At 43.6% G+C, this 21,263-nt stretch overlaps 1 protein-coding gene across 1 annotated transcript in view; it reads right to left on the reverse strand.

Annotated features, from left to right (window-relative positions):
* Nucleotides 1–1,260: 1,260 nt before the first annotated feature.
* The window catches only part of LOC147360168 (uncharacterized), a 90,856-nt gene continuing 70,853 nt past the window's right edge, over nt 1,261–21,263 (reverse strand). The window contains exons 9-11 of the mRNA XM_086331253.1: nt 18,233–18,334; nt 17,082–17,374; nt 1,261–1,423 (exon numbers count right to left, since the gene is read on the reverse strand). Coding sequence (XP_086187379.1) covers nt 1,397–1,423; nt 17,082–17,374; nt 18,233–18,334 — 422 coding nt within the window. The 3' untranslated portion in view covers nt 1,261–1,396. The remainder of the gene's footprint in view (nt 1,424–17,081; nt 17,375–18,232; nt 18,335–21,263) is intronic.

Here is a 21,263-nt window from a genome sequence, read left to right on the forward strand (position 1 = left end):
AAGAAGAGATGTTTCAGCACCAGAATATCAGGGCTGAACTGACATTCATTACTATACTTCCAGAATAATTTCACCCAACTCCCCTCAAACTGAATAGACAAAACTGAGGCTCAGAGAGAGAAAGAGATTTATCTGCAGTCATCTAGCAAGTTGGGAGGAGCCTAGACCTAGAACTCAGATCTCCTGACTCCCAAGTGGGGTGCCCATTGCACCCCCAGGCTCCTCCCACTTCTTCCTGGAGAACTCCATTGCACAAGAGCAGTGGGGCAGCTGAGCCAACAGCAAAGCCATGAGGTCATCCAACGTTACCCAACATACACCCTCCTGCTGTCTTCACTCCTCCAGTCGGCTGCTGCTGCTGCTGCTAAGTCGCTTCAGTCATGTCCGACTCTGTGCGACACCATAGACGGCATCCCACCAGGCTTCCCCATCCCTGGGATTCTCCAGGCATGAACACTGGAGTGGGTTGCCATTTCCTTCTCCAATGCATGAAAGTAAAAAGTGAAGTCGCTCAGTCATGTCCGATTCTTAGCGACCCCATGGGCTGCAGCCTACCAGGCTCCTCCGTCCACGGATTTTCCAGGCAAGAGTATTGGAGTGGGGTACTATTGCCTTCTCCAGTCTACTCTACCCCAACTTGTATGTCCCCAGAGAACTTTATTCAGCAATGACATGGAAGGATCGATGTGTCTTGCCTTCTCATTCACATCTTGAAATAGAAAGCTGGGAGAGGATACTGCTTCGCCCAAAGGAATTATGTGTTACTGGAGGTCACCTCAGGCATGAACAGGTGAAATGCTTCATGAGCAGGGATTTCCTGGCATCTGTCTTTCTGTCCTCTTGGAGGATACAGATTCATGGGAAACATTAGAGGAAGGGAAGGAGGGAGTCAGAGGTTTAGCCAGGAGGGTTGGTTGGTCACACTGGCAGGGTTGATCATAGCCAGGTCAGAAGTGGAAGTCAGTGGGAAGGTTTGGGGGTTTATTTCCCTGGTCTGAGGCTAGAGGTCAGAGGCCAAATGTCTAGGTTTCCATTTCCTGGTGAAATGGAGGCTGCGGTTCTTGGGTTGATTTTTGGATTTCTACAGTGAACCCTAGGAATAGGCCTCTTGTTCCTGCCCCTGCTCTCCTTCACACCCCAAGAACATCTGCCATGGGTCCTGCTCCACTCTCCACTGGGGACAAGAAGTCCCAAACCCACACCCATCTCCCCGGAGCTCTCGGGGGCCCAGAGGTCACAGGAGCCGGAAACAAATGGAGTTGAAAGCAGTCTTTTATTGGAAAGTCCATGAGGGAGGCAGTCCATGCTCAAGCTTGGGCCTCCCGGATGAGAGGAAGAAGGGGCAGTGTGGGAGAGGGTCGTGCTACAGGCACTGGGGCCTGCATTGCTGGGGACTTCACAGGTGCACAAGCACAGACTCTACCTGGTAGAAGAAAAGAGAATCGGAAACGTGAGTCAGCAGATGAGAGACTCAGAGGCAGTGGGAGGCAGGACCACGTCCACATGCCATCCTTCTCAGGACCCCAGTTGTAGCCCCTGAGACCCCTCAGTCTCTCCATCACCTCCCATGTCCTCTCCCCACTAGCCTAGGATCGCCCTCCGCCAGTCAGCCTCTCTGCCCCCTCACGGGCCTCCTTTCCCTCCACCCATTTCTCACCTCACCGGGGATCCATACAGGTCTTCCCACAAGAGCCTTCACAGCACTTCTTGGCCCCTGGGCACTGAGCATCCCTCAGACATCGGTTAGGGGGGTTCATCATGGCACACCGGATCAGAACCCTGGGGCAGGACCCACGCTTAGTGAGGAGTGGACCTCCGATTCGGTCTTGCCTTTTGACTGGATCTTGACCTTTGACTGGATCTTGACCTTTGACTGGATCTTGTCCTTTGACTGGTTCTTGACCTCTGACTGGATTTTGATCTTTCACTGGATCTTGTCCTTTGACTGGATCTTGACCTTTGACTGGATCTTGTCCTTTGACTGGATCTTGACCTTTGACTGGATCTTGACCTTTCACTGGATCTTGACCTTTCACTGGATCTTGACCTTTGACTGGATCTTGTCCTTTGACTGGATCTTGACCTTTGACTGGATCTTGACCTTTCACTGGACCTTGACCTTTCACTGGACCTTGACCTTTCACTGGATTTGGTCTTTTGACAGGATGTTGACCATTGATTGGGCTCTTTTCATTGACTAAAACATTTCTTTCCTTAGTGCCTTGACCTTTTGGACGACCTGTTGAAAGAAATATCCCTACTATTACTAATATTTAGACCAGCATGTCTGTTTCAACTACCTAGTCTTTCCTCCAGGTCCAGCCACTGCTCACTGTGGTGTCCCTTAAGCTGAGGGACCTAGCTCACCAGGGCTAGCTGGGGTCTGCACTCTCGGATGGCTGTTCCCTGGGCTTTGGGGAAAAGCTCCATAGGACCAGGTTTCCTTTGGGTGTCCATTTCTTCCCCTCACCCTCCATTCTGGGTCCTGGGGCCCTCATGAGGATATGCCAGGGAGGAGTGACTTTCAGGAGATGAGGACACATTGTCATCTTTGAGGAAACTTGGTGGAAGGACAAGGAGCTTTGAGACACATGCCAGGAGACCTGAGCTCCATCCTGGCTCTGGAGATTGTCCTGACAATTCCTCACCTCGCTCTAGGTCTCAGTGTCCTGCTTTGGAAAACAGAGGTCTTCAGACTCCATGATTTCTGAGGCCCTGTTAGTTCTTAACCTCCCCTTACAGGACTGATGACTCAGGTGCTTTGATGGAGCAAACAGGCAGGGAAGAGACACCACCTAGGGCCCAGATTCCTGGGGCTCCTCAACTTCATTGCATGTTCTGTCCAAGTATCAATGCTTGAGGCCAAGGTCATGTTACAACACTCCTTCCACAAACAGCCCTGATTTCTCAGTCCTGGGGCAGAACGCACATGGAGTCTAGTGGGCAACTTCCTACTTCTCTGCTGCTGCTGCTGCTGCTGCTGCTAAGTCGCTTCAGTCGTGTCTGACTCTGTGTGACCCCATAGACAGCAGCCCACCAGGCTCCCCTGTCCCTAGGATTCTCCAGGCAAGAACACTGGAGTGGGTTGCCATTTCCTTCTTCAATGCATCAAAGTGAAAAGTGAAAGGGAAGTCATTTGGTCGTGTCCGACTCTTTGAGACCCTGTGGACTGCAGCCTACCAGGCTCCTCCGTCCATGGGGTTTTCCAGGCAAGAGTACTCTGGATACACTCAAAACTTTAGCCTGCTGTCCAGGCTAAAGAGTGGGCTCCAGCTCTGCATGCTGCCTCTTGTCAAGACCCAGGCTGCCCCTAACAACCTCTCCTCAACCCAAGCCAGCTTCACCCAGGCCACTTGTCCACTCACCTCTTACGATAGCTGCCTCTGCCACCAGCGTCCCAAGGACGAGAAGCACCACCACCTGGACCAAGAAGCTTCTGGTCTTCATGTTGTCAAGAAGGTGTATGACTGAGAGCTGAAGCTAAGCCTAGTTTTATGCAGCTTCAGCTTGGCCAGGTGCCAAGGGTGGGTCTATGGTTTCACAAAGGATAAGACTTAAATTTTCTTAGTTCTAACAGGAAATATCCACCCTCATCCTGGGAGGGACCTTGGGCCCTTCCCCAGGGATTATCCACAGGGAGAAATGGTAGCTGTTACATCATTTCTAATAGCCCCAGGAGCTATCTCACATTCTCACAAAGAAGTAGGGCTGGCTGGTCTGTAGGCATCATCATGACAAAATTCTTTATACTTAAAGAGTATGAAACCCAAAGGAGAGAGAGGAATCACCCACAGTCATTCAACAAGTCAGTGGTAGGGCCGGTGTACTGTTTTCATAGCCAAGCTGTTCCCCAATTACTCCCTGGCTCCTGCAAGCCCCACCCAGACCTACCCTAACAATTTATTCTTCCCAGCATCATGCTAGGCTTTTCTTTCATTCTCCCCCTGATCCCAAGAAAAACTCTCAAAGGCAAATTTGCCCTGAACTTTTAATGACTAATCATTATACTTTTCCATTTCACAGGCAGTCTCTGAAATGCACCAAGAAAGTAATAGGGAAGGTGGCATTCGACATCTGGAGTGGCGTGACGCTCTTGAAATCACAGTAAGAAGAGAGGGAACACCCATAAAGGGAAGAAAATAGAAATCATCTATAAGGTGGAATCTACAGTGCATACACCCAATGTGGCTTCTTCCTTTTTAGAACAGGCACCCTGTTTCTTCTGAAGGACTCTTGTTTCTTTGCACCATCAACTTAGGAATCTAATGGGGACTGTTGATCATGAAAGCTTGACAGCCAGTCACAGATCAGGGGTGTGTGTGTGTGTGGTCAGTTGTCATCCTTTATTTAAATGGACACTAAGGGGAAGTCCCTCCTTTTGTAAAGGTAGGAGAGATGAGCCTGGAAACTCCTGAAGCTATGGTTCCAGTTTGGGAGGAGGGCAACTGTTTGAGAAAAATAAACTTAATTCAATTAGAAAAGAAGAGAAATGATGGTAAGAGAGGCTTTGGAAGGGACTAAACTTTGGAAGCCAGCCCTTCATTCCCTTCTATCCTGAGAGCAGTTCTTCCCACACCTTTGCCGTAGTTCGGTTATGACCCAATAAACTGCCTAAGCTAGTCTGAGTTGGTATTTCGTCTCTGCTGTCATAGTTCAGAGTAATAAAAATGAATACACAGAAGTTAGGTATTGTCAGGGACAGAACCTGAAGTGTGGAAATAACAGTTGAGTTCTGGGCGAGACAGCGATGAAAGCAAGCTAAGTATTTTATTGTCAAACAGTTTAAATCTCCATCCTTTGTCTCTCTGGACTCACACCTCATCACGCCCACCAATGCTGCTGAAACATTAAGGAGCTATAATAAATGCAAGACATTGGAGTTGGCAGGCTACTTTAAAAAAAAAAAAAAAAAGCTCATCACAGAATAAATTATACAAACAAAAAAAGAGTGTAGAACTTATATTCTTTAAAGAATTAAAGCATTAAAATGGCAGCCTGCACTCACTTACTAGGTAAAAAAGGAGACTATTTCCTGTATATAGGCCCTACCAACATTTACTCCTCACCAGTTCCTTAACCACTATCTTGGATTTTCTAATCTCCTGTTAACTCAAGCATCTTGCTCATTTCTAGCTGGGTTGTCTATTCTTTTTCTCATTGTTTTGTAGAGAGAAGAAACTCTCACTCATTACTAGTGAGAGTGTATATTCATGCAACCTATTTGAAAATAAATTTGGCATCAGCTAGTAAAATTAAACATGAGCAAAATCTTTTAGATTTTTACCAATCTGATGAGTGAGAAGTGATACACTGCTGAAGTTTTTAGTTAGCATTTTCTATCAATTATTTCAAGCATTTTTCATATCTTAAAAGCCACTTATATTTCTTTATCTGAAAACTTCATTTCTTTTGCTCATTTTCCTATATAGTCATTAGCTTTTTTCTTTTCAACTTCTAACCACTCCTTACATATTATAAAGGTCTTTATCTGGTTAAAGGTTTGCAAGTAAAAATTTTAACTCATTCTTAGACCTGCTCAAAACACCTCAGGGTGGCACCCTTTTCTCCTCTTATCTAGAGATTGCCTACTATTGTTTGGCTATTTCTGCTCTAGACTTCTGCATTTCTGCTTCATGATATCCTTAGATTGGTGAAACTGGTTCATTAATCTTTTTTCAATTTGTGTGCCAAAAAAAATCTTAATGGTACAAATGAATCATAGAAAAAAATAACTTTTTAAACTGAAACTGACACAAGATAAAGTAGAAAATCTGAATAATACTGTAACCATTACAAAGATGGAAACAACAGTCAACAATATTTGACCAAATTAAAGCATCAGGATTAGACCTCTTCATAAGCATATTCTATAAGGCAATCAAGGAACAACTGATTCTAATATGACATAAATAAAAATAAGAAACAATTCCCAGTTTCTTATGTCTTATGAAGTAAACATAATCTTGATACCAGAGCTTAATAAGAACTTATGTCAATTATATGTTAATAAAGCTGTTTAAAAATAAAATTATCAACAAGGATTCTATGAAAAAGGAAGCTTTTAGCAAATCTCACTCATAGAACATAGATTCATGAACATAAAAATCAACTATGTTCATAAAATTCCAAACAAATCTACATATAATTGTTAGAATCAATGAGAGTTTATCATGACAGATACATACAAAGGAATGTACAAAAATCAATCATACTATATATATTAACAACACAAATCAGCAAATGAAATTTTAATAATTTTATAATCATATAAAATATGAAGAGCTTATAAATACATGTAATAAATTTTGTGCAGAATCACTACAGAGAAAATGATAAAACTTTAGTGAGAGATGTTTTGTAACACTCCCCAATCAGATATGTATACCACGTTCATGGATTGGAAGACTCAGTATGATAAGCATGGCAATTCTCTTCAAATTGATTTTTAGTCTCAATGCACTCAAACCCCCAGAAAAGTTTTTATAAAAGTAAACCAAGAGAGATTTGGCAATGTAATTCTGAAATGCATACAAAAACTACAAAAGGCAAGATAGCCAAAATACTCTTGAATAAGAATAATTTAATAAAACTTGATGTAGGAGATATCAAGCTTTATTTTAAAGCTGTAATAATTATGATAGTGGTATTACAACAACCATAGATAGATATGCAAATGAAACAGAATAGAGAGTTCTCAAACAGACAACTGCACATAATGAGAGTATGTTTCTAACTTGGCTATAGTAAACAAATATCGCTACAGTCATATTAGGAAGGCTGCACATCATAATATTAATATACTTTCCCTAAGTGGCTGAAGGAGGATTCAGGTTAACAAGTTAGGATAGAAGGAAGAAAAAGAAAAATAAATAAATGTCGATTTATCAAAAAACTCATCATGTCTCATGGGATCCTATTACATTAATAAATATATTGCCAAAAAATGAATATCACTAGATCTGTGTTTACTGACTTCCAGTGATGTCCATGAAATCTTACCAACAGAATAAAAAAGTTGGAGAGTAATATATGGGTTTTGATAATATTTCAGTTGAACATTCCTGTATACAAAAATACTTATGTGTGAAAAAGGAACAGGGTTTGAAGGAATATCCACTGCTGTGAATACTGGTTACATGATGATGATGGGACGGGAAAGAGGACAAGCACGAGTAGCTCTGCCTTTATCTATATCAGTTTCTAATTTTTTTCTTGTTATAGCTGTCGATGAAAGCTCAGTTAACAATTAAGAAGAAAGGGAATTTTATTTGAACCCGACAGGATTATAACCCGGAAGAGAGACTCTCAGAAAGCTCTGAGAAACTGTTCCACCAGGTGCAAGTTGAAGGCACAGGCATACACATTTTTGAGACAAAGGATCACACATCAAAATGACATAGTGATATTTTATACAAAGTTCACCAAGGACGTATCGTGCCGGTAAGCAGGCATAAAGAGAGCAGGAAGTCCGTGATCCCCACAGAGTGGGGGAAGAATGCTATCCCTTTAAGAAATTATATTGCTAATGTCAGAGGAAAGGAGGAAATGTTATTTTTAAGGTCAAGCAGACACTCCTATCTTCGAGGAAGTTTGGTTAATATGTAATGCAAGCGCACACTACACATTAGGGAGGGAGGGAAGAGGCCCAAACGGATACAAGACAGAATTTTGTGTTTAATTTTTCCTTATCCTGCCTGGAAATAAGAATTTTATTTCATCACAGCAAAATCACTACTCTTATGATCTGAACATATTGAATAAAGAAAATCAAAATTCATAATTTGTTGTTTAGTTGCTAAGTCGTGTCCAACTCTTTTGCAACCTCATGGACTGTAGCCCCCCCAGGCTCCTCTGTCCATGGGATTTCTCAGGCAAGAATACTGGGGAAGGTTGCCATTTCCTTCTCCAGGGGATCTTCCTGACCCAGGGATCAAACTCACATCTCCTGAATTGGCAGGCAGATTCTTTACCACTGAGCCACCAAAATTCATTATAGGTTAGAATAAAGCACTCAAGTAATCACGTAAGTGGAGAAAACAGGGTAATTGAGAGTTGCATCTAAAGAAATGATTATATACACATATAATCATTATAAGTGTTACAAAGGGATGTGTAAAATATGTCATAATGTAGAAGTAAAACAGTGTGTGAATCAGAGGCAGTCAAAAGAAATCACCTAGGTAGTTCAAGCAGAAAAAGAATTTCAGCTATTGTATGAGCACATCTCATTGTAAGAACCCGAATCACCCGTGAAATCCTGGATATGAAAGAGTCTGGGAAAAGATAGGCATTTGATTTACAACCCCTGCAAGAAGGCAGTCTGGGAGCAGCTGAAATGCATGTAGATGGAGACTCTGCACAGGACCTGCCATACCCCAGCTCCCTCCCATACTTACACTTCCAATTAGAAAATATTCACGTCTCAGAAAGCAAAGTGCCCACCGTGAGTGGGAGCTGAAGTGAGTGGGTCTGAGAATAAGCAAGGCAGGACACAAGTGCTGGGAGATATGAATAAAATAAATAGAAAAGAATACAGGGTATTTATGAGAGCGGTCATTACCTTGCAATGCTGGAGTAATATCACATAGTGGCCAGGTCTGATGGTGGGAGCCCTCCTCTTTCAACAAGTGCCTAGGAAAGAGAAGTCCACCTATGTATTAGGAAAACTGCAACAGAGGAGGGAGCCCTTGAGCTAAATTAAGAAACCTATTACTTCCAACCTTTTCCACTCAAATAAGATACTCCTTTCAAAAGACAGTCCCTGACTCTTATTTTAAAATCAGAAAGAAATTTGGAAATCATATAAGCTGTATAAAGAGACTCCTTTTTAAAAAAACAGAAATGAGAAGCAAACCTTGAAAGCATTTGAAAGAGGCGTTTTAAAATCCCCAGTAAAATGTCACCACAAAGCTGAGAAAAAATTATAATCTAAAATAGATTTTTAAACTAGTGAAGCAAAATAAAGGTATGAGGAGAAGTGAAAGTTGCTCAGCCGTGTCTGACTCCGCTACCTCATGGACTGTAGCCCACCAGGCTTCTCTGTCCGTGGAATTCTCCAGGCAAAATTACTGGAGTAGGTAGCTGTTCCCTTCTCCGGGGGATCTTCCCAACCGAGGGAATGAACCCAGGTCTCCCACACTAAAGGCAAATTCTTTACCATCTGAGCCACCAGGGAAGCCCAGAGGTATGAGGAACCATCATAAGACAGAAATATAGAAACCCAAAGAGGAGATAGCAAAGTAACAGGAAGATGTGAAATAGAATCTGATGGAGAGAAGAGAAATTGAAGACAAGAAGAAAAATATTTCATAAATAAGGATTAATTAACGTAAGGAAGAAAAAGGAAAACATTTAAAAAAGCATATAACATAAAAATAAAAATAACAAAAGAAGTAGCTTAAAAACACAGAGTCTTAAATATTAAAAAATCAGTGAAGATCCACCAGACACAAAAATCAAGTCCTACCAGGAAGAAAACCAAGTCAACAAAACAGAAGAATTATTTAAAACAATAATTGAGGAAAATATTTCTGAAATAAAAGATTTCAGTCTACAATTAAAAGCTCACATTATAGTAAACACAAGATGAATGCAAGTAAATATTGTGGTCTTTCAAGATAAAAATAGAAGCCTTCAGGAGGCCAACACTCCCCCTCCAACTAAAAAAGAAACAAAACCTTAAAAAACCAGGTTGTAAGACAGCAATACTCAATGCCAGAAAATAGTGAAGCAAAACTTAGATACTCTATGGAAGAAAATATGCACTGAGGATTTTTGTACAACTAATTCGTCCTTGACTTAAATATATTTCTAAATGTGCAAGAACTCAAGAAATATTGTTTCTGATAACTTTCCTGGGGAGTTTCCAAGAGACAAGATATTATTATTGAGTACTGAACATTTTCATTGTGGAATTAAGTCTGATGAAGGAGTAATAAATAGTATGTAAATGTGACCTATTGTGGTAATGTACAAATACCAAAACTTCTGTCAGATAGGAGGATGAGGGAGAGAGGTAGCTCAAAGAGTAAGTCCACTGACTGCTTTATATATAATAGCTTCAAATCAAAGGATATTTAAAACACATAAGGTTCAACAAAATTAAAAACTTGTGCATCAAAGGATCCTAGCAGGATAGTGAGAAGATCCTGCTGAGAAGAAGAAACAAACCAGGTCTCTGATAAGGGCCTATGACCCAGACTATACAAAGATCTCTCACAACTCCACATTAAAAAGATGAACAGCCCAATTTAAAAATGGTCAAAGATCTTAGACATTTCTCTGAAGATACACAAGCGGCCAGTGAGGACCAGGAAAAGATGCTTAACATCACTAGTCATTGCTGCTGCTAAGTCACTTCATTAGTATCCGACTCTTAGCGACCCCATGGACTACAGCCTTCCAGGCTCCTCGGTCCATGGGATTTTCCAGGCAAGAGTACTGGAGTGGGGTGCTATTGCCTTCTCCGTCATTAGTCATTGTGAATTGTGAAGTTGCTCAGTCGTGTCCGACTCTTTGCAACTCCACGGACTGTAGCCTGCCAGGCTCCTCCATCCATGGGATTTTCCAGGCAAGAATACTGGAGTGGTTTGTCATTTCCTTCTCCAGTCATTAGTCATTAGATAGATGCAAATCAAAATCACAAGATACCACTTCATACCCAATACTGTGACTATAAGAAAAAAAAAATTAATGGAAAATGACAAGCATCGGCCAGGAGGTGAAGAAATTGGAACCCTTGTACATTGCTGGGGAGAAGGTAAAATGGTGTGAACTCTGTGGAAAACAGCCTGACAGTTCCTCCGAAAGGTCAGCATAGAATTACCAGATGACTCAGCAATTCCACTCCCAGATGTATATGTAAAAGAACTGAAAACAGGAAGTTCTGGTCCATGACTGAGACACAGGAGGCTCCTCAACTCACCTCCACCCCTGGTCACACAAAGTTGACAGCTACAACACAAAGCCATTGAAGGAAATCCAGTAATGAGTTGAGCCAGTGCTACGTATTGGGCAAGCAAGAAAATACTCACATTGGAGAGGGTCTTGGCGCAGCCTCAAGCCACGAAGAACAAAGAAGGTGGCTTGGACAATTACAAGGGTTCGAGACACAACCAAGAGCTTGGGAGGGTGGGATGACGAGGTTCCTCTCCTATATGTGGTCATTGCTATATGTGGAAGACGTTGCTATTTTATCTAATGCCCAGCAGCCAGTACAGACTGTGGAGGAAAATGAAGTCTCCATACTGGGTCTTGCACATTTTCCCCACACTTGCAGGTAGCTCCCTACTGGGCACACCCACTTTCCCTGCAGGCTCCAACCCAGACCACTGACCCTCAGCTCTGCTAGCCCTGCCATCTTACCTCATTATGTCCCAGGAATATCAGAAGGTGTTCTGCAACAGTTTACTGGGAGGTCCCTGCTCTTTAAGCATCTCTCCTGTTGGAGTCTGAGATTCAGCTCCACTGGCAGGCACTCCATCTGCCTGGTTGGCATAGTAACCTCCTTCCTGTGGTCTCTTTTGAGAAATAAATGATAAGGCAAAACACCCTGAGTCTCTGATATGTTAGAATAATTTAGTGGCATGAGCAGTGTCCTCTCAGTTCAGTTCAGTTCAGTTCAGTTGCTCAGTCACGTCCGACTCTTTGCGATCCCATGGACTGCAGCATGCCAGGTTTCCCTGTCCATCATCAACTCCCAGAGTTTACCCAAACTCATGTCCATTGAGTCGGTGATGCCATCCAACCGTCTCATCCTCTGTCATCCCCTTTTCCTCCTGTCCTTAATCTTTCCCAGAATCAGGGTCTTTTCAAATGAGTTAGTTCTTTGCATCAGGTGGCCAAGGTATTGGAGTTTCAGCTTCAACATCAGTCCTTCCGATGAACAATCAGGACTAATTTCCTTTAGGATGGACTGGTTGAATCTCCTTGCAGTCCAAGGGACTCTCAAGAGTCTTCTCCAACATCATCGTTCAAAAGCATCAATTCTTTAGCACTCAGCTTTCTTTACGGTCCGACTCTCCCATCCATCCATGACTTAGATGGACCTTTGTTGGCAAAGTAATGTCTCTGCTTTTGAATATGCTCTCTAGGTTGGTCATAACTTTCCTTCCAAGGATTAAGTGTCTTTTAATTTCATGGTGTAGTCACCATCTGCAGTGATTTTGGAGCCCCAAAAAATGAAGTCAGCCACTGTTTTCACTGTTTCCCCATCTATTTGCCATGAAGTGATGGGACCAGATGCCATGATCTTCATTTTCTGAATGTTGAGCTTTAAGCCAACTTTTTCACTCTCCTCTTTCACTTTCATCAGGGGGCTCTTTAGTTCTTGTTCACTTTCTGCCATAAGGGTGGTGTCATCTGCATATCTGAGGTTATTGATATTTCTCCTGGCAATCTTGATTCCAGCTTGTGCTTCGTTCAGCCCAGCGTTTCTCATGATGGACTCTGCATAGAAGTTAAATAAGCAGGGTGAGTATATACAGCCTCGACATACTCCTTTTCCTATTTGGAACCAGTCTGTTGTTCCATGTCCACTTCTAACTGTTGATTCCTGACCTGCATACAGATTTCTCAAGAGGCAGGTCAGGTGGTCTGGTATTCCCATCTCTTGAAGAATTTTCCACAGTTTATTGTGATCCACACAATCAAAGGCTTTGGCATAGTCAATAAAGCAGAAATAGATGTTTTTCTGGAACTCTCTTGCTTTTTCTATGATCCAGCAGATGTTGGCAATTTGATCTCTGGTTCCTCTGCCTTTTCTAAAACCAGCTTGAACTCCTGGAAGTTCACAGTTCACGTATTGCTGAAGCCTGGCTTGGAGAATTTTGAGCATTACTTTACTAGCATGTGAGATGAGTGCAATTGTGCGGTAGTTTGAGCATTCTTTGGCATTGCCTTTCTTTGGGATTAGAAGGAAAACTGACCTTTTCCAGTCCTGTGGCCACTGCTGAGTTTTCCAAATTTGCTGGCATATTGAGTGTAGCACTTTCACAGCATCATCTTTCAGGATTTGAAATAGCTCAACTGGAATTCCATCACCTCCACTAGCTTTGTTCGTAGTGATGCTTTCTAAGGTCCATTTGACTTCACATTCCAGGATGTCTGACTCTAGATGAGTGATCACACCATCGTGATTATCTGGGTCATGAAGATCTTTTTGTACAGTTCTTCTGTGTATTCCTGCCACCTCTTCTTAATATCTTCTGCTTCTGTTAGGTCAATACCATTTCTGTCCTTTATCAAGCCCATTTTTGCATGAAATGCTCCCTTGGTGTCTCTAATTTTCTTGAAGAGATCTCTAGGCTTTCCCATTCTGTTGTTTTCCTCTATTTCTTTGCATTGATCACTGAGGAAGGCTTTCTTATCTCTTCTTGCTATTCTTTGGAACTCTGCATTCAGATGCTTATATCTTTCCTTTTCTCCTTTGCTTTTTGCTTCTCTTCTTTTCACAGCTATTTGTAAGGCCTCCCCAGACAGCCGTTTTGCTTTTTTGCATTTCTTTTCCATGGGGATGGTCTTGATCCCTATCTCCTGTACAATGTCACGAATCTCATTCCATACTTCATCAGGCACTCTATCTATCAGATGTAGGCCCTTAAATCTATTTCTCACTTCCACTGTATAATCATAAGGGATTAGATTTAGGTCATATCTGAGTGGTTTAGTGGTTTTCCCTACTTTCTTCAATTTAAGTCTGAATTTGATAATAAAGAGTTCATGATCTGAGCCACAGTCAGCTCCTGGTCTTGATTTTGTTGACTATATAGAGCTTCTCCGTCTTTCACTGCAAAGAATATAATCAATCTGATTTTGGTGTTGACCATCTGGTGATGTCCATGTGTAGAGTCTTCTCTTGTGTTGTTGAAAGAGGGTGTTTGCTATGACCAGTGCATTTTCTTGGCAAAACTCTATTAGTCTTTGCCCTGCTTCATTCCATATTCCAAGGCCAAATTTGCCTGTTACTCCAGGTGTTTCTTGACTTCCTACTTTTGCATTCCAGTCCCCTATAATGAAAAGGACATCTTTTTGGGGTGTTAGTTCTAAAAGGTCTTATAGGTCTTCATAGAACCGTTCAACTTCAGCTTCTTAAGTGTTACTGCTTGGTGCATAGACTTGGATTACTGTGATATTGAATAGTGTGCCTTGGAAACGAACAGAGATCATTCTGTCGTTTTTAAGATTGCATCCAAGTACTGCATTTTGGACTCTTTTGTTGACCATGATGGCTACTCCATTTCTTCTGAGGGTTTCCTGCCCGCAGTAGTAGATATAATGGTCATCTGAGTTAAATTCACCCATTCCAGTCCATTTGAGTTCACTGATTCCTAGAATGTCAACATTCACTCGTGCCATCTCTTGTTTGACCACTTCCAATTTGCCTTGATTCATGGACCTGACATTCCAGGTTCCTATGCAATATTGCTCTTTACAACATCGGACCTTGCTTCTATCACCAGTTACAGCCACAGCTGGGTATTGTTTTTGCCTTGGCTCCATCCCTTCATTCTTTCTGGAGTTATTTCTCCACTGATCTCCAGTAGCATATTGGGCACCTACTGACCTGGGCAGTTCCTCTTTCAGTATCCTATCATTTTGCCTTTTCATACTGTTCATGGGGTTCTCAAGGCAAGAATACTGAAGTGGTTTGCCATTCCCTTCTCCAGTGGACCACATTCTGTCAGATCTTTCCACCATAACCCACCCAGTGGAGTACTATTCAGCCATAAAAAAGAATGAAATAATGCCATCTGTAGCAACATGGGTGAACCTAGAGATTATCATACTTAGTGAAGAGAGTCCGAAAGAGAAAGACAAATACTGTATGATGTCACTTATAGGTGGAATCTAAAATGTGACAAAAATGACCTTGTCTGTGAAACAGAAACAGACTCACAGACATAGAGAACAGACTTAGGCTTACAAGGGGGTGGCGGCAGGGAGGGAAGGATTGGGGGTTTGGGATTAGTAGGTGCAAACTATAATATATAGAATGAATAAACAACAAGGCCCTCCTGTATAGCACAGGGCACTATATGCAGTATCCTGTGGTAAATCGTAATGGAAAAGCATATGAAAAAGAGTCTGTGTGGATATGGATAACTGAATCTGTTTGCTGCACAAAAGAAATGAACACAACATTGTAAATCAGTTATACTTTAATAAAAATTTTGAAAAACTAGGACTTATCATCATTTACTAGCTCTGTGTCTTTGGGTGATTAATGACGCTTTCATGACTTCAATCATTTTGGTTTTTTTACTGTGCCGTGTGCCTTGCAGGACCTCAGTTCCCTGATCAAGATCAAAGCCACACCCTCTGCACTGGAAGCGCAGAGTCTGACCCATTGGATTGTCAGGAAAGTCCCATGGTTTCAATCTTTTAACAAAATTAAAGAGGTGTATATACCCATCTGAGGGAGTTCTAATGAGAAATAAGACAATACTTATGACATGTTTAGTGCAGGATCTGGAAGAGACAAAACACTAAGACAGAAACCATTCTTACCACCAGTGGTGTATTATATGTTTCTCAGGCCAGAAGTTTAGGCACTGCTCTTGTCTGTGCTCCAAGATGCGTGGTCCAGTCCATCCCCTGGAGAATCAGAGGGGAACCCTGGCTCCTGGGGGGTGTCTAAGGGACACTGGGCTCTCTGTTCTCTCACACCCAACAAAGCGTCTGCTCCCCACCTCCCCTCTAACAGAGTCCAACACACATACACAAAGAAGAGACATTTCAGCGCCAGAATATCAGGGCTGAACTGACATTCATTACTATACTTCCAGAATAATTTCATCCAACTCCCCTCAAACTGAATAGACAAAACTGAGGCTCAGAGAGAGAAAGTCATCTAGCAAGTTGGGAGGAACCTAGACCTAGAACTCAGATCTCCTGACTCCCAAGTAGGGTGCCCATTGCACCCCAAGGCTCCTCCCACTTCTTCCTGGAGAACTCCATTGCACAAGGGCAGTGGGGCAGCTGAGCCAACAGCAAAGCCATGAGGTCATCCAACGTTACCCAACATATATCTTCCTGCTGTCTTCAGTCCTCCAGTCAGTCTACCCCAACTTGTATGTCCCCAGAGAACTTTATTCAGCAATGATGCAGAAGGATAGATGTGTCTTGCGTCCTCACTCACATCTTGAAATAGAAGGCTGGGAGAGGATATTGCTTCACCCAAAGGAATTACGTGTTACTGGAGGTCACCTCAGGCATGAACAGGTGAAATGCTTCGTGAGCAGGGATTTCCTGGCATCTGTCTTTCTGTCTTCTTGGAGGATACAGATTCATGGGAAACATCAGAGGAAGGGAAGGAGGGAGTCAGAGGTTTAGCCTGGAGGGTTGGTTGGTCACACTGGCAGGGTTGAACATAGCCAGGTCAGAAGTGGAGGTCAATGGGAAGGTTTGGGGGTTTATTTCCCTGATCTGAGGCCAGAGGCCAAATGTCTAGGTTTCCATTTCCTGGTGAAATGGCGGCTGCGGTTCTTGGGTTGATTTTTGGATTTCTACAGTGAACCCTAGGAATAGGCCTCTTGTTCCCGCCCCTGCTCTCCTTCACACCCCAAGAACATCTGCCATGGGTCCTGCTCCACTCTCCACTGGAGACAGGAAGTCCCAAACCCACACCCATCTCCCCAGAGCTATCGGGGGCCCAGAGGTCACAGGAGCCAGAAACAAATGGAGTTGAAAGCAGTCTTTTATTGGAAAGTCCATGAGGGAGGCAGTCCATGCTCAAGCTTGGGCCTCCCGAATGAGAGGAAGAAGGGGCAGTGTGGGAGAGGGTCGTGCTACAGGCACCGGGGCCTGCATCCCTGGAGACTTCACAGGTGCACAAGCACAGACTCTACCTGGTAGAAGAAAAGAGAATCGGAAACGTGAGTCAGCAGGTGAGAGACTCAGAGGCAGTGGGAGGCAGGACCACGTCCACATGCCATCCTTCTCAGGACCCCAGTTGTAGCCCCTGAGACCCCTCAGTCTCTCCATCACCTCCCGTGTCCTCTCCCCACTAGCCTAGGATCGCCCTCGGCCAGTCGGCCTCTCTGCCCCTTCACGGGCCTCCTTTTCCTCCACCCTTTTCTCACCTTACCGGGATCCATACAGGTCTTCCCACAAAAGCCTTCACAGCACTTCTTGGCCCCTGGGCACTGAACATCTCTCAGACACCGGTTAGGGGGGTTCATCACTAAGCACCTGAACAGAACCCTGGGGCAGGAGCCACGCTTGAATGGAAGTCTGGCTCGGTCTTGTGCTACGACTGGATCTTGTTCTTTGACTGGGTCTTGACCTTTCACTGCATCTTGTTCTTTGTCAGCAGATAGACCATTGACTGGACCCCTTCCATTGAATACAACATTTCCTTGACCTTTCAGACTACCTGTTGAAACAAATATCCCCACATTTAGACCAATGTGTCTGCTTCAACTATCTAGTCTTTCCTCCAGGTCCAGCCACTGCTCACTGCGGTGTCCCTTAAGCTGAGGGATATTGAGATAGAGAAGGCTCACCAGGGCTAGCTGGGGTCTGCACTCTCGGATGGCTGTTCCCTGGGCTTTGGGGAAAAGCTCCATAGGACCAGGTTTCCTTTGGGTGTCCATTTCTTCCCCTCACCCTCCATTCTGGGTCCTGGGGCCCTCATGAGGATATGCCAGGGAGGAATGACTTTCAGGAGATGAGGACACATTGTCATCTTTGAGGAAACTTGGTGGAAGGACAAGGAGCTTTGAGATACATGCCAGGAGACCTGAGCTCCATCCTGGCTCTGGAGATTGTCCTGACAATTCCTCACCTCGCTCTAGGTCTCAGTGTCCTGCTTTGGAAAACAGAGGTCTTCAGACTCCATGATTTCTGAGGCCCTGTTAGTTCTTAACCTCCTCTTACAGGACTGATGTGCTTTGATGGGACAGGCAGGCAGGGAAGAGACCCCCCCACACCCAGGGCCCAGATTCCTGGTGCTCCTTACTTCATTGCATGTTCTGTCCAAGTATCAATGCTTGAGGCCAAGGTCATGTTACAACACTCCTTCCACAAACAGCTCTGATTTCTCAGTCCTGGGGCAGAATGCACATGGAGTCTAGTGGGCAATTTCCTACTTCTCTGGATACACTCAAAACCTTCTGTGCAGGCGGAAGACTGGGCTCCAGCTCTGCATGCTGCCCCTTGTCAAGACCCAGGCTGCCCCCAACATCTTCTCCTCAACCCAAGCCAGCCCCACCCAGGCTACTCATGCACTCACCTGTTATTACAGCTGCCTGTGCCACCAGAGTCCCAAGGACGAGAAGGACCACCACCTGAACCAAGAAGCTTGTAGTCTTCATGTTGTCAGGAAGGCATATAGCTGAGAGCTGAAGCTAAGCCTAGTTTTATGCAGCTCCATGTTGGCCTGGTGCCAAGGGTGGGTCTGTGGTTTCACAAAGGATAAGACTTACTTTTTCTTAGTTCTACCAGGAAATATCCACCCCTATCCTGAGAGGGACCTTGGGCCCTCCCCCAGGGATTATCCACAGGGAGAAATGGCAGTTGTTATATAATTTCTAATAGCCCCAAGAGCTATCTCATATTCTCACAAAAGAGTAAGGCTGGCTGGTCTGTAGGTACCATCATGACAAAATTCTTTATACTTAAAGAGTATGAAGCCCAAAGGAGAGAGAGGAATCACCCACAGTCATTCAACAAGTCAGTGGTAGGGCCGGTGTACTGTTTTCATAGCCAAGGTGTTTCCCCAGTACTCCCTGGCTCCTGCAAGCCCCAGCCAGACCTACCCTAACAATTTATTCTTCCCAGCATCATACTAGGCTTTAGTTTCATTCTCCCCCTGATCCCAAGAAAACCTCTCAAAGGCAAATTTGCCCTGAACGTTTAATGACCAATCATTATACTTTTCCATTTCACAGGCAATCCCTGAAGTGGACCAAGAAAGTAATAGGGAAGGTGGCATTCGATATCTGGAGTGGCGTGACGCTCTTGAAATCTCAGTAAGAAGACAGAAAACACCCGTAAAATAAAAGTAAGAAAGTAGAAATCATCTATCAGGTGGATATCTACAGTGCATACATCCAACATGGCTTCTGCCTTTTTAGAACAGGCCCCTGTTTCTTCTGAAGAACTCCTGGTTCTTTGCACCATCAACTTAGGAATCTAATGGGAAGTTTTGATCATGAAGCCTGACACCCAGTCACAGATGAGGGGGTGTGTGTGTGTGTGTATGCGTGCGTGTGGTCTATTGATATCCTTCATTTAAATGGACACTAAGGGGAAGTCCCTCCTTTTGGTAAAGGTAGGAGAGATTAGCCTGTAAACTTCTGAAGCTATGGTTTCAGTCTGGGAGAAGGGAACTTTTTTGAGAAAAATAAATCTAATTCAATTAGAAAAGCAGAGAAATGATGGTAAGAGAGGCTTCAGAAGGGACCAGTCAGCCCTTCATTTCCCTTTATCTTGAGAGCAGTTCTTCCCACACCTTTGCCATAGTTCGGTTATGACCCAATAAACTGCCTAAGCTAGTCTGAGTTGGTATTTGTCACTGTTGTCAAAGTTCAGAGTAAAAAAAATGAATACCCAGATATTAGGTATTGTCTGGGAGAGAAACTGAAGTGTGGAAATAACAGTTGAATTCTGAGTGAGACAGATCAGATCAGATCAGTCGCTCAATCGTGTCCGACTCTTTGCCACCCCATGAATCGCAGCACGCCAGGCCTCCCTGTCCATCACCAACTCCCGGAGTTCACTCAGACTCACGTCCATCGAGTCAGTGATGCCATCCAGCCATCTCATCCACTGTCGTCCCCTTCTCCTCCTGCCCCCGATCCCTCCCAGCATCAGGGTCTTTTCCAATGAATCAACGCTTTGCATGAGGTGGCCAAAATACTGGAGTTTCAGCTTTAGTATCATTCCTTCCAAAGAAATCCCAGAATGGGATTTCAGAATGGACTGGTTGGATCTCCTTGCAGTCCAAGGGACTCTCAAGAGTCTTCTCCAACACACAGGTCAAAAGCATCAAATCTTTGGTGCTCAGCCTTCTTCACAGTCCAACTCTCACATGCATACATGACCACAGGAAAAACCATAGCCTTGAGACAGGGAGGAAAGCAAACCAAGTATTTTATAGTCAAACAGTTTAAATCTCCATCCTTTGTTTCTTTGGACTCAGACCTCATCGTGTCCACCAGTGCTGCTGAAACATTAAGGAGCTATAACAAATACAAGATGTTGGAGTTGGCAGGCTACTTAAAAAAAGAAAAAGCTCCTCACAAAATAAATTATGCAAACAAAAACGTGTGTAGAACTGATACTCCTTAAAGAATTAAAACATTAAAATGGCAGCCTGCACTCACGTACCAAGAACAAAAAGAGAGTGTTTCTTGTATATATGCCATATCAACATTTATTCCTCGCCAGTTTCTTACCTGTCCATCTTCCACACAGGTAACCACTTTCTTGGATTTTCTAATTTTCTGTTAACTCAAGCATCTGGCTCATTTCTCACTGGGTTGTCTACCTTTTCCTCATTGTTTTGTAGAGAGAAGAAACTGTCACACGTTACTAGTAAGACTGTATATTCATGCAACCCATTTGAAAATAAATTTGGCATAGCTAGTAAAATTAAACATGAGCAAAATCTTTTCGATTTTTACCAATCTGATGAGTGAGAAGTCATGCACTGCTGAAGGTTTTAGTTAGCATCTGTTTCAGTTGAGTTTAGTTCAGTCACTCAGTCATGTCCTACTCTTGGCAACCCCATGGCCTGCAGCACGCCAGGCTTCCCTGTCCTTCACCAACTCCCGGAGCTTGCTCAAACTCATGTCCATTGAGTCAGTGATGCCATCCAACCATCTCATCCTCCATTATCCCCTTCTCCTCCTGCCTTCAATCTTTCCCAGAATTAGGGTCTTTTCCAATGAGTCAGTTCTTTGCATCAGGTGGCCAAAGTATTGGAGATTTAGCTTCAGCATCAATCTTTACAATGAATATTCAGGACTGATTTCCTTTCGGATTGACTAGTTTGATCTCCTTGCAGTCTAAGGAGTCTTCTCCAGCACCACAGTTCAAAAGCATCAATTCTTCAGGGCTCAGCTTTCTTTATAGTCCAGCTCGCATATCCATACATGACTACTGGAAAAACCATAGCTTTGACTAAACAGACTTTTGTCAGCAAAGGAATGTCTCTGCTTTTTAGTACACTGTCTAGGTTGGTCATAGCTTTTCTTCCCAGGAGCAAGTGTCTTTTAATTTCATGGCTGCAGTCACCATCTGAAGTGATTTTAGAGCTC

Source organism: Bos grunniens, chromosome 13 (assembly GCF_055505025.1).
Source record: "Bos grunniens cultivar Pamir isolate PY7600 chromosome 13, Bosgru_T2T1.0, whole genome shotgun sequence".
NCBI classification, from domain to species: domain Eukaryota; kingdom Metazoa; phylum Chordata; class Mammalia; order Artiodactyla; family Bovidae; genus Bos; species Bos grunniens.